Below are 12,300 nucleotides of genomic sequence, written 5' to 3' on the forward strand. Positions count from 1 at the left end.
GAAGAGCTGGTTGGGTCGAGACCAGCGTCCAGTGATGCAAATTCAATGCATTCGGTTTAGAAACTGTTGTTGGGTATCATACTACAAATGGCACATTGTGATCAAAGGTGCAACCGCACTTTCAAAATGAATTCAATAATTCTCAGAAAAGAGAAAAGAGGAGATCTGTAATTCTTATAATGAAAACCTACACAATGTTGCTAATCGACAGTCATGATGCCCCAGCCTAAACGCCGTGGCAGTAAATGTATACCCAAAGGACCCTGCCGCCCTCGCTGCGCCTTGAGCTTGTTGAAAATAAGAAGAAAGAAGACGAGAAAAGGTACAGGAAATCCAGATAAACCTGGCAAGTCTTGAAAGCGTAACTCATCACACATCAGGCGTAGCGGGAAGGTGTCAATAAGGAATGAAGTCGAATTTCATGCGGTCTGTATCGACAGTTAGCGGTCTTGGAGGAATTAAAAACAAGTTGGACTGTATTCCACTTACCCAGGAAATGGCTCCAATCTTCATCCTCGCCCGATTGATTGACCCAGTATTGTTCGAGGAAATTCAGGGACTGCAACACATTGGGAACTCGAATTGTGTCATGTAGCAACGCCAGTAAATTTCGTACGGTATTGCGATCTTCTCCACGAGCTTCGCAGCCCGCAATGAACAATGGAGTAGTGAGCATAACCCACGGACTCAGACCGGATGATGGTCCAATCTGAGCTGTGCATTCCAGAATCCGCTGAACCGACTGCTGTACGTTGGCAGAGGTGGTGGGTGCTTTCCGAAGACGCCTGTTGATCTGGATGAGAGCACTGTGTTGAAATGCTTCATTGCAAAGCATAAGTTGCTGCACACTCTCCGCGGACAATCCTTCAGCGACTCCGGGGTAGAGCGAGGGCTGCGAACTAGCGCCTCGGTCCATTAGCTGTCGCACAGACAACTCAAGCAGAGTGGCTTCATCCTCCGCATCGCTTTCAACCTCTTCTTCGATGAATCCCTGGCCATCTTTCTCCAGCTGGTGATTTCGCCAAGCAGCAGCGCCGATCTGACGAAAAACTGCGGCCAAGTCAACCGTAAAGCCCCAGTAGTCATCAAGATAGTCCAGCGACTCGTTCTGACCAGCGAAATCGGCCAATACAAAATCCGAGGCACCTCCGATTGGGGGACCATTCCCAGTTAACGCGGTGAGGGATACAATTGACCGGTACCAGCGATCCAGATACCGGCGAAACCCGTTCGCTGACCCAATCGAGTCCTCTCCTGCCCTATCTGAGGCCTTCATCAACACTCGTGCACCTTCAATGTGTGCTCGCCATGAATTTGGATGGATCGCTCCCGAGTGGATCTCTGCAAGACAAAGTGTCCGTGCAGTCGCAATGAGCGCCTCGGAGTCCTTGGTGGATGGATTCTGAAGTTCCTTGCGAAAATGTTCAAGGCTGAGTGCCATCCATCGAGCAATATCTGGTGCCGACTTGACGCTCTCGGACTGGTTACGCAGAGCCTGGAGATGGATCGCAGAGAGGGCAGTGGTGGCGTAAAGCAAGGACGGAGTCTGCAGAGCCATGGGGACGAGCATCCGGCAAATATCCTGCTGCATACCCGAGTGGCAGGCGGTAATCTGCGACGCATCATTGATAAAATGGTGTAGCAGGGCTTTCTGATCGGGCGACAGAGAGGAGAAGGGATCAATGGGTTGCGTCAAGGTCAGACTTAAGTCCGACCCTAAGCCTTGGGCGGACTTGGTGGTGTAGATGAACTCTCCTGGAGAATATTCTGGTGCTGGTCAGCGCATTCCAGTCTGACAAGGCCTCTCTCCAGTCCATACCGAGTCTCTGCATGTCTCCGGTGCCCACGCAGGCACCAAATCGCGATCGCGAGAACGCCCGTCCTCCCCATTGCAGCTGCATCGCATACTTGCACTGCACGCCAGCAGTCTGGCAGCGCCCACACGTTGGTTTCTGCTCGTCACATTTCTGGCGCCGCGCTTTACATCTTGTGCAGCCAGTAAACGATCTCGACATGGGTGCTAGGCACGGTGGGAGTGGAGTGGGTGATCCCACGGAGAATTTCTGCGGGGAATGCGAGATCTCCGAGAGTCCCGCTTGGCAAATTCGAACAACGGGGGGATTCCGGGGGAAGCAATTCAAGAGAAAGAGGCATGAAGGGAGGTTGGAGAGGACATGGGAAATTTAACACCCTTCCTGCGCGATCGCAGACATTGTCAATTGCCCTCTAGCGGCCAATCTTTACGGGTCCACCGATCAGCGGGGTTTATCAGTGCGGATTTGATCCAATGCGCTTCTAGTACGAGGCAGATGGATGAAATGGATACATCTGTGAATAGTTGCCGCCTGAGACAATGGGGAAAAAAGGTATGCGCTATGGCAAGAAATACACAGTACATGTCAACAGAGTATATGTTCATCCTGGGGTTGGGAACCCCTCAAAGTTGCGCGGAAAGAGTAACGAAACGCCGTAGAGAGCGGCACTTCACCCGTCGAAGGTATACCGAAGCCATTCTCCCACGGCTCGCAGGCTTTCCCATCGCACTGATTCATCCTTGTCGGCCATCAATTCCATAACCCGAGTCTTCAACCCGAGGCGTTCTAGTTGCGACCGGCGTTCAGGGAGCTCCTTGACGAGATGCCCTACGTCGTTACAGGCAATCGCAAGAACCTGCTTGTCATTGTCCCAGCTCTTAGAGAGAATCTCCGCCAGTTTCTTGGGCAAAGATCCGTTTGCCTCATCGAGAATCCGCCGAGCATTTTCCTTCCAGAATGTGGGGTTCTTGTGCGGGGGCGACCAGCGCAGGTGGCCCGACTGGACTTCGGCAGCGTATTCGTCAAAAGTCGTCTGGGTCTTGGTATATTCCTCCAGCATTCCGGAGACAGCGCTCAAATCCTCGAGGAGGTCGGGATCGGTCAAATGGCGACCAGACAGGTTGGTCAATAGAGCCGGCAGTCGAACAAACACTGCAACGGGTAACAGGGTCGTTCGGTTGTTAAGGAAGAGGTTGTATAAGGTCGCAAGAAGGAGGCGAGTAGTTTTCTCCTTAGGTGAGAGACGTAGAAGCTGGGTGTAAAGTTGAATGATCTCGTAATTTCTAAGGTGATATCAGTGACCGAATGCGTCATTGAGACTTTCTCGAGTGACTTACTCCTGTAGCTCTTCACCAACCAGCGCACCCTCAAAGGTGAGCTGCCACACCACGAGAAGCACCCGATAAAGCAGTTGAAGACCGACACCACCGGCAAGGCCAGGCTCGATACCACGAGTGCTGCTTCCTAGTGCGCCACCGTTACCGTTACCGTTCTCCTTAGCCCCTGCGGCTGCACGGAGAGTATCAATCAGAGGGTCTAAGGTCTCTTTTCGCTGATTCCAGAAAGTCTCTCGCGAGCGTGTCGTCCGGAGCAGCTCTGAGAATCCTTGTACTCCGATGTCCTGAAGTCCGCTGTCCTGGTTCTTCGTCAGGGTGGAGATATAAGTGTACAGCTGCGGAAGAGCTTCGTCATCGCGGGGAGCTGGTTTGGATGAAGAGAGAAGGCTGTGCGACACGAGTGCCGTGAGGAAGGTAGATGTGAGTAGCGGGATTGGGTCTTCGGCATTTGTAGAGTGGTGCAGGAACGGCAAGAATGGCTTGTACGGTTCGGGATGTGAAATGAGCGCATCGGCCAGCGAGGGAACATCTGTCCAGAAGAAATCCAATAATCAGCACAAGAATAGACAGCTATGTCGGAGCAAGTACGAAGCCCGTACCCTGGATCAAGTCCGATGCCAACACCAAGATATATTGAACGATATCTGTTCTCCGGGAGGCCGACTCTAGGACACTCTTGCCCTGAGCACCACCAGCAAGCAGGCTCGTATATCCATCAAGGTCGGCCTCTATTGTCTGACAACGCTGTTCCTTGCGCACCTTGTCCACTGCCTTGATCTTCTTGAGGTGGTCGTCGGTGATGTTACCGGCTCGAACAGCACCCTCCCATGGAATTGGCCGAGCACGGATATTGTTCTGCAGAGAGCTGAGGTAGGTGGGCGGGTCCAGCGACATGGTGATCCGTTGCAGCTCCGAGGGAGTGGGAGTGCGCGCCGTGGTGGTAGTGAAGGGGGGGTGAGGAGGGAGGGAGCTTGGAAGGATGACGGAAGCTTCGCCAAGACCGACCTGTCGCTCCCAACGGGCCGTCGCTAATTGTTTCATCTTTACTAGGCCTCGATCTTCCCTCGCCTCTCGCTTCTCCTTTTCGCAGATTTCCTCGTGCTCGATGGATTTTGTCTCTCAGTTGTGACCTTCGATACCTCAATTTCCCAGCCCAATCTCAGCTGTGCGACTGCTACTTTGCAACGTGGCCGTAGCTGTCCTGTACTTCTAGCTTTGCTTTGGGTCCGGCTCCCAGTCCTTCATTTCTGTCTGTCACTATCAGCCCTGAAGGAGAATTGAAACCATTGCGCCCCTGGTTTCGCAGCACACCCTCTGCCGAGTTCCAACGTACGAATTGCCATCCGAGCGCAGCCCCCACCGAACTCATGCAAAGTGAACACGAGGCATAAGCTGCCTACTAGACGAGCCGCATTCCTTCCAGTGTACCTGTCACCATGGCGCAGAATTCGCAACCAACCAAGCCCAAATGGGGAGTCGGGTCTTTCTTCCAACAAGCTGTGGCAGGTGTCGAATCTCGCCTAGACAATATTTTGTTAGATCCGGAAGAGCAGGCGAAAGCCTCAAGCGCGAAACCTCAGGAGAGCGAAAGTAAGGAGACACCATTGACGAAATCTCCTGCCGGCTGTAAGGATTCCGAATTGATTACCATGCCGTTGGGTCCAGCCTCGGCTAACAGATGTTCAGCAATTTCACGCAATTCTTCCAATGCGCGCAAAAATGATCGGCTTCAGGAGCGCCTGGCGCGGGCCATGGTGAAATCAAATACAGGCAATCGGACTTCGCAATCCTCACCGAGTCGGGTCTCGTCGCCAGCCGCGAGCCCGGTCCCGAGCAATGATGCGAGATCCAGTATGGATATCGACTCTAGCCTTGCGTCCGCTGCAGGTGTCCCCGACGACCCCAAAATTCCTCTGCCGAATGACGCCACGGCTACAACAGAAGCGATTGCGTCGAGGTCTAGCTACGACTCTGGCATATCTACACGCAAATCTGCCGATATCAGTGTCTCAGAATCGCTGCCTCGAGCCTCCAGCGAACTCGCCGAGCGGCCTTCCGATCCGGAGAAGACAGGCAAAGAGTCTACAGATCCGCAGCCAGACGAAACACTGAGCGCTCGGCCCTCGGTAGATGATGTACGCACAAATGTGGATCTTCCATCGCAGACAGGTGCTGGTGAAGACAATCCAGCGGAGGCGCAGCGACAGGAAGAGATTTATGGCTATATCGAGCGTATTGACGCACTGCAGTCAAAGCTGAAATATCTCGCCAAGGAAGCGGCGGAGTCAGCCCGTGATGCCGCTGCTAGTGCCTCACCTGGAAGTGCCAAGAAACAGCTACTCGAAAAGGATGAACGGATTGCCTTGCTTTTGGAAGAAGGACAGAAGCTCTCGAAATCCGAAATGGACCATCGCACTGTAATCAAGAAGCTTCGCCAACAGCTTACCGAAAACACAAAGACACAGACGGAAATAAAGAAAAAGACAGACAAGCTGGAAAGGGACTTGGCCACTTCCGAAGCCAGAGCAAAGCGAGCCGAAGCTGCAGAAAAACGTGCAAATGATTCACTGTCTTCTCAGACGAAAGTGGCGAAGGATCTTGAAGCTGTGACTAACGAGCGGAATGCTCTAGGTCAAACTGTTCAAGAAATGAAGGCACAGCTTAATCGAGCCCTTGAACGCGCAGAAACGGCGGAGTCTAAGGCCCAGTCAGATGCTCTGGAGCAGGAAAAGCGCAGAGCGGAGGACCTGGAAGAAGAGCTGTCGAACACGAAAATCGAACGCGATATCAGTGAAGAAAAGGCAAAGAAGGAAATTGACGAGTGGAAGGACAAGGTTGATCAGGAGAAAGAAAGAGCCCGTATGCTCGAGTCTGAGCTGAAGGGTGAACAATCTGTTCTGGAAAGTAAGATGGAGAGCCTCCGGTCGCGTGCTGAAGAAGCGTCATCTGGAGCAACTGGAGAGACCCAGGCCAAGCTCCTGCGGCAAATTGAGACCCTGCAGACCCAGTATTCCGTCGCCAGCGAAAACTGGCACACCTTAGAGGGCTCTTTGCTTTCTCGGCTCGCCAACGTGGAGAAGGAGCGAGATGATGCGGGACGAAGGGAGGCGGATTTGCGAAAGAAGATTCGGGAACTGGTAAGATGCCCCAAGATGTCTGTTCTAAGTCCCGCCTAACCAAATGCATTCAGAATCTCAAGGCAAAGAAGCTGGAAGAAGACGTGGAGGCTGCTAAAGAAGCTGAGCAAGACCTCGACGTCAAGCTGGAAGAGCGCATGCAAGAATTGCAGAGGGCGCAGCAAAAACTTCAAAAGACATCCGATGAACTCTCTGCTCTCCGAAAAGATCTGGCCGAGCAGAGAAAGGTTTCGGATGCGACCTGGGCACAGAAGTTGGAGGAGGAACGTGCGAAGTGGCGAGAGCAGGTCAACAATCTACAGCAATCTCGAGGCGTGTCCCCTGTCCCGTCTACACGGCGGTCGAGCAATCTCGATGCGATCCCATCTGGGTTCCTCGATTACCGACCTGCTAGTCGACGCTCATCCACACTCCCTTCCGCCTCGCCTGACATCGGCACACCACCGCGTCAGAACTCCTACCCGGCTTCAATCACCCAGGGAACTCTCTCCCCACCCCCAATCAATACTACAACCCCATCCATGATCATGGAGACCCCTTCGATCACCTTCGAGCCTGATGAGTTTTTCTCTGGCACCCCTGCTACTCCTTCTGCGTATGGTGGTCCCCAGGCATCGCCGTCCCGCGGCATCAACGACATTATCTCCGAATCAACCGTTGGAGCAGGCCCGTCTGTCCAACTAGTTGAACGCATGAGCGCAACAGTCCGTCGGTTAGAAAGTGAACGTGCTGGCTCCAAGGACGAATTGACGCGTGTCACCACCCAGCGTGACGAGGCCCGGCAACAAGTTGTTGACCTCATGCGCGAACTGGAGGAGAAAAAGCTTTCCGACACTCGCGTGCAAGAACTTGATGAGAAGCTCTCTGATCTCGACAAGCGGTACCAAACCACCCTCGAGATGCTTGGCGAGAAGAGTGAGCAAGTTGAAGAGCTGCAAGCCGATATTGCTGATCTGAAGAAGATTTACCGCGAGCTGGTCGACAGCACGATGAAATGAGGAACGACGTGTGTTTCTAGCTGGCTCCACTGGGCTCAGACTGGATTCTGAAAGGGAAACCGCCAACGCTTTCTATAATTCCAATATTTAGATGTGTATATAGATTTATCAATGTGTCAAGGATTTCTACGAAAAGGCTGTATGTCCACAGTTGATGCTCCCCGGGTTTTGCGGGCGTCGGAGTTAGACCTCTAAATCCGCCGTTGACCGGCTTATTCCCTCCTTGGCTTTCTTCAACGCGTAACCAACCATAGCAGATATTGCAGACATTACAGATAATTATGGTCTTCCCAAGTCCTGGCTGCATCACTTGTAAGAGCCGCCGAGTCAAGGTAAGTAACCATCTATGTGCACCAGGTTCGGGAACTGACCACGCGTCCAGTGCGATTCTGCGCGGCCCACTTGTGGCCGATGTCGCAAAGCAAGCAAGCATTGCGAATGGACATCAACTGACGTGGAGTTCTGGCCTTTCAAAAGTGAGAACCAATATGCAGAAGGTCAACGACGGCGTCCTGGCAGACGCCAAGTAGGCCACTGCTCGCAGATAATCGCCGACACACCGTCGCCGCGCACATCACTCGTTCTTTCCTTGCCATTGGAAGACCATGCCCTCAACTACTGGGTACGAAATTATACAGCTTGGCCCAATGATTTGAACGGCATTGATTACGAGTATGGTGTCTATGCCCTCCACTATTTCAACTCCACAGCCTCAGACTCGACACTTCAACTTGCTGTGTCGGCTTTTTCGCTGGCTATATTTGGTCGAGCCATGCATTTCGACAAGGCCCTGAAGAACTCACAAGTATCCTACTCGAGAAGTATCAGAAGAATGCGAGCAGACATTACGACTCTGTCAAATGAAACCGTTGGCCAGCTTCTTGTTGCCACTCTGCTCATGGCTACCTACGATGTACGCTGTATGTCGCTTGATGTCATGAACACTAGTAACTAATGAGACCTAGAATATCATGCATCCAGAGGGCTCAAAATCCACACTTGGCTTGCCGGCTTCTGCGGGCGGTCCCCGGTCATCAATGGACATCGGTCACTGTCAAGGGACTGTGGGCCTTCTGCAAGTCCAACAGCATCAGGGCTGGTCACAAAGCAAATCTCTCGAAAGCGCAATTCGGCGCCCCATAGTAAGCAATGCCTTCACTAAGAGGCGTTGGAAATTCGCAACTGACGTGCTGGCCAGGTCCGATCTTGTCTACTGCAGGGCGTTGCAGTTCCCGAATGGCTCCGGGACGACAAGTTGTACATTGGAGAAGACCCAATGTTGCAGCTTGACTATTTACTTGTTAACCTCACCATTCTCAGATCAAACGCGCTGGACATACTACAGGAGAATGATAAAACTATTCAAGATCGAGCCGAGCGACTACAGACTATCTCAACAGAAGCTCAAGAATTGGATCTTGCATTTGAGAACTGGTCCAGGGCTATTCCCGACAAATGGAAATTCTCCGTCTTATACTCTCACCATGCTGCCAACCAAACGGCAAATGATCTCCTGTACGAAGGCTCCATCCATATCTATTCATCCCATGGCCATGCAACAGTCTGGAATCGATATCGTGCCGGGCGCCTCATACTCAACAACATGCACATGCGACTCCTTCTTGCATTGGCAGAGTATTCAACTCAAGTGGCGCTTACAACGACGCAGATCCACAAGTGCAGGACAACTATCTGCTCAACTACTACCGATCTATGTTGTAGTGTCTTTTTCTTCTACGACTGCAAGGCCAATTTCGAGGACGGACTGTCGCCAATGATGGCGACTCTTTTAGCTTGGCCGTTGGCCATAGCTATCAGCTCAGAGTATGCTCCGAGGGCCCAGAAGCAATGGCTCAAACGCAAATTGGAAGCGGTTTCAAGAGTTTTAGGAGCTAATTTGCTGGTGTCTATTGCGGAGGAAGAGAGTCTTGCATTATAGACTCGATGTATTCAATCAATATCTCAAAATGAGAAGTTGTATTTGAGTGAAAACATCACCACTAATCCTTTACAAGCGAGGATCTCGAATGGGCGTGCGGAATCCACTCATTTCCTCATTTATTGCATACAAAATAATCATATGAATTTGACTTCACGCAATTTCTTATCGGAAACAGATCCATCTGGCGAAGCTCCCAGTGGTATCAGCTCACCACACTTCTTGACACAAAACATGAAGCCTCACTCATCTTGGTAGCCTAGGAAGTTCGTTCTTCCTTGATCGAAGCCTGAGAGCCAGTCCCCTTCGCCGCTGTGGAGCTGGAAGGTCCCTCGGTGGAAGCAATTGGTTTGCTTGTGTCTTGTCTGGGTCCTTCAATTGCCTTTAAATTTCCACAGCCAGCTTCCACCTCTATAACATCAACAACACTGCCGAAACTGCGCATATTGCCAGTGTTTCCAGAATTAGCGAAATTTGCGAAGCCGTTTGCCCGGAGGCCATCTGAAATTAAACTTGCAAGACGAGGACGCTTCGCCAACGGTTCTGTCAAGCATGATCAGCAGCTTGTAGGTTGCTTATGCCAAGCTTTTGGGGCTCTTACCAGTTGTACTCATGCTTCTCGCCTTTTTTCGAGTACTCAAGTCTTTAGATATGCACGACGGCGTTACCCCTAAATCGTGTGTTCTATTAGACTGAAATGCAAGCTGGTTTACTGAAACGTCAAATTACCGCAGTGTGATGGATGTGGCAACAGTGAACAGTTACTGTTGTGGATACTAATGCGCTGCAGGCCAGTGTGAAGCTTTTCTAGTTCTCTGTTCAAGCGCGCTCTCTCCGTTTGAACGTGGTCTGGCTCTGTGGCAAGCTCCCGAATGGTGGCATCATCCATATTGTTGACGGTTTGGCATGTGAAGACCTGTCCAAGAGGTGCAAGAAGACAGTTCTCAATTGCCAGTATTTCAACATTGTCGGCAAATGTCACAATGGCAGACTATACAAAGAAGGCTGTTAGAGAATGACCGTGAGGTGGATTGAGTCGAACTTGCATCATAGTAAGCCTGCATCTGATCAATGACTTCTGCTGCTGCAAGTCGTTCCCTGGATTCTTGTAGCTTTGTTGCAGCTCGTTCAAGATCATCTGCATTAATGGGTCTCTGAAGTTGGTCGCTAGATTTATCTAGTGACTCTCCCAGCCCGAGATCTCCTTTGAGAATTTCAAGCTGACGACCCATCCGCAATCTCTGGATCCTTCCAAGAAAACTCTTGTTCAGTCGCAATGGATTTCCACCTCTCGAGAATAAAGTAAGCTCACTGAGCTTGCTCAGCAAGGCCAGCCTCATGTTCTCCAGTGCCGGCATGAATATGGAGCACATGAGTGAGTTGTACGTGTCTTCGTCGGCGAGGTAGTTGAGAACCAGGCAAACGAAGCTCTTTGAGGATTCCCATGTCTTCATTAAATGCATACGAGCCAGTCCCTCCCACGGACCTGACTGATCTCGAAAAAGGTCACCCACAAGTAGTTGGTCGGCAACGCCAGGAAGTTCGCCACCCCAATTCTTCCGCGCTTGATCGGCGATTTTCGTTTCCAGTGCCTCGCGCTTGATACATTCTGGGGTCCAGTCGTCCATGTATCGGTTCGAATTTGACTGGAATATGTAAATGGAGTCCTCCGGGTGTCCTGCCGGTAGAATTACTCGCTTTCGACCACGAATACTGATAGCTTCAATAAAGTCGTTACTCAGCTCTCGAATCAGGGTTCGAAGCTGGCGAGTCTCCGCCACGTCAGATCTCTCCTTTTCGAAGTCGCCGAAGAAGTCGTGGGTATACATTCCACTCAGGGCTTGGCTTGTGATGCGTTCGAAGTCACTACTGATTTTGAGAAGGAACCCTCTTTGCTGTTGGAGATTCGATCGCTCGGCACCCAGCTCTTCTAGTCTTTGCTGAATCCCGGTAATCTGTTCTTCGATGTCCGCAATGATATTTGGGATGTTGCGACTCACGTGTTTGAACATGATCTTGCTCAAACAGCCTCGCAAACTGTCGATTCCCACACAGTCATAGGATAGTGAAGCCCATGGTCTTGACTCAAAAAATGTGCTCTCTTGCTTGTCCCGAACTTGGTCTGAAACACCACGAGTCTCAACGGATCGGTTGCGCAAAGCATGCCATCCTAGCAACAGTGGTATTTTCTCATTTCGCAACATCTGCAGAATGGTCTCTTCATTTTCAGAGCCCGCTTCGAGAAGATCGGGATGGGTTATGATACCCAAAACCCTCTCGTGGTTTGGATCAAATTGCCGCACAATGTTCAACAGGTTCTGGGGGTTGTGATTCAAATTGGCGCTGACAACTGCCAGAATGATACTGCTGGGGTTCCTGATGTATTTCTCAGTGATACGGCGGACAAGGGCTGCTCCCCTCGCGTCTTGGTCATTGCCTGTCGAGTCATAAAGCCCCGGGAGGTCCACGATGGCCATATCCAGCTGCCCCGGCCCAGATATCTCGACTTTGAGCACGTCATCACTGAAACCCATCATGGAGGGATAAGAATCGGTAATTCCCATGCACTTCCTTGCTTGGTCAATCAAGCTGGGAAGATCATCCCACTCAAAAAGACTGTTGGTTGCAAAGGCTCGGAGTTTCTGTTTGTTACTTTCATTGGTTCTCGACTCTCCAGGTTCGATCGAAACGTTGACTTTTGTCTGGGCGCACCGTCGAAGAACGACTTCAATCGCAAAACGCGTGCAGACTTGGGTGTTTGCTGGAAAACGGACCCTGGAAATGGCCTCAAGAACTGAGCTTTTTCCGCTTGACTGGGCACCGCACACAACCAACTGGGGCAGCTCAACTTCATTTCCCACCCCAATCTTGCGAAGCTCATCGATCGTGTTCAGTAGGCTCATTTGATGCGACTGCAGCTGATTGATGACCGTCGCCCAAGGCGAGGGAGACATGTCGAGGATACGCAAGAGTTTGTAGGCGATCAGAGTCAGGCAGCAGTTCAAAGCGCAGATTGAAAGGAACGAGATGTGACCGGAGGACGACTGTGAAAGGGTAAAAGAGGGTGAGTGGGAA

The 12,300-nt window shown here is 51.4% G+C and overlaps 5 protein-coding genes across 5 annotated transcripts; 2 read left to right on the forward strand and 3 right to left on the reverse strand.

The window, feature by feature from the left end:
• Positions 1-396: 396 nt before the first annotated feature.
• N7459_003416 (Zn(II)2Cys6 transcription factor) lies at positions 397-2,015 on the reverse strand (the record flags this gene model as incomplete). Its single annotated transcript, XM_056942600.1, has 3 exons — positions 397-428; positions 490-1,767; positions 1,820-2,015. The coding sequence occupies 3 exons, from the start codon at positions 2,013-2,015 to the stop codon at positions 397-399; spliced, it is 1,506 nt and encodes a 501-aa protein (XP_056802483.1).
• Positions 2,016-2,484: 469 nt separating this feature from the next.
• On the reverse strand, positions 2,485-4,192 carry N7459_003417 (H(+)-transporting V1 sector ATPase subunit H; the record flags this gene model as incomplete). The annotated part of the gene is made up of 3 exons (XM_056942601.1): positions 2,485-3,097; positions 3,152-3,680; positions 3,751-4,192. The coding sequence occupies 3 exons, from the start codon at positions 4,190-4,192 to the stop codon at positions 2,485-2,487; spliced, it is 1,584 nt and encodes a 527-aa protein (XP_056802484.1).
• A 395-nt stretch (positions 4,193-4,587) lies between these two features.
• On the forward strand, positions 4,588-7,286 carry N7459_003418 (M protein repeat protein; the record flags this gene model as incomplete). Its single annotated transcript, XM_056942602.1, has 3 exons — positions 4,588-4,777; positions 4,838-6,288; positions 6,342-7,286. The coding sequence occupies 3 exons, from the start codon at positions 4,588-4,590 to the stop codon at positions 7,284-7,286; spliced, it is 2,586 nt and encodes an 861-aa protein (XP_056802485.1).
• Positions 7,287-7,567: 281 nt separating this feature from the next.
• N7459_003419 (Zn(II)2Cys6 transcription factor domain-containing protein) lies at positions 7,568-9,225 on the forward strand (the record flags this gene model as incomplete). Its single annotated transcript, XM_056942603.1, has 4 exons — positions 7,568-7,618; positions 7,669-8,199; positions 8,252-8,428; positions 8,485-9,225. The coding sequence occupies 4 exons, from the start codon at positions 7,568-7,570 to the stop codon at positions 9,223-9,225; spliced, it is 1,500 nt and encodes a 499-aa protein (XP_056802486.1).
• Positions 9,226-9,934: 709 nt separating this feature from the next.
• Positions 9,935-12,179, reverse strand: N7459_003420 (uncharacterized protein; the record flags this gene model as incomplete). The annotated part of the gene is made up of 2 exons (XM_056942604.1): positions 9,935-10,216; positions 10,272-12,179. 2 exons carry the CDS (start codon positions 12,177-12,179, stop codon positions 9,935-9,937), a joined length of 2,190 nt encoding a protein of 729 aa, XP_056802487.1.
• Between the last annotated feature and the right edge of the window lie 121 nt (positions 12,180-12,300).

Source organism: Penicillium hispanicum (assembly GCF_028827665.1).
Source record: "Penicillium hispanicum strain IBT 35686 chromosome Unknown utg000003l_segment0_segment0, whole genome shotgun sequence".
Lineage (NCBI taxonomy): Eukaryota > Fungi > Ascomycota > Eurotiomycetes > Eurotiales > Aspergillaceae > Penicillium > Penicillium hispanicum.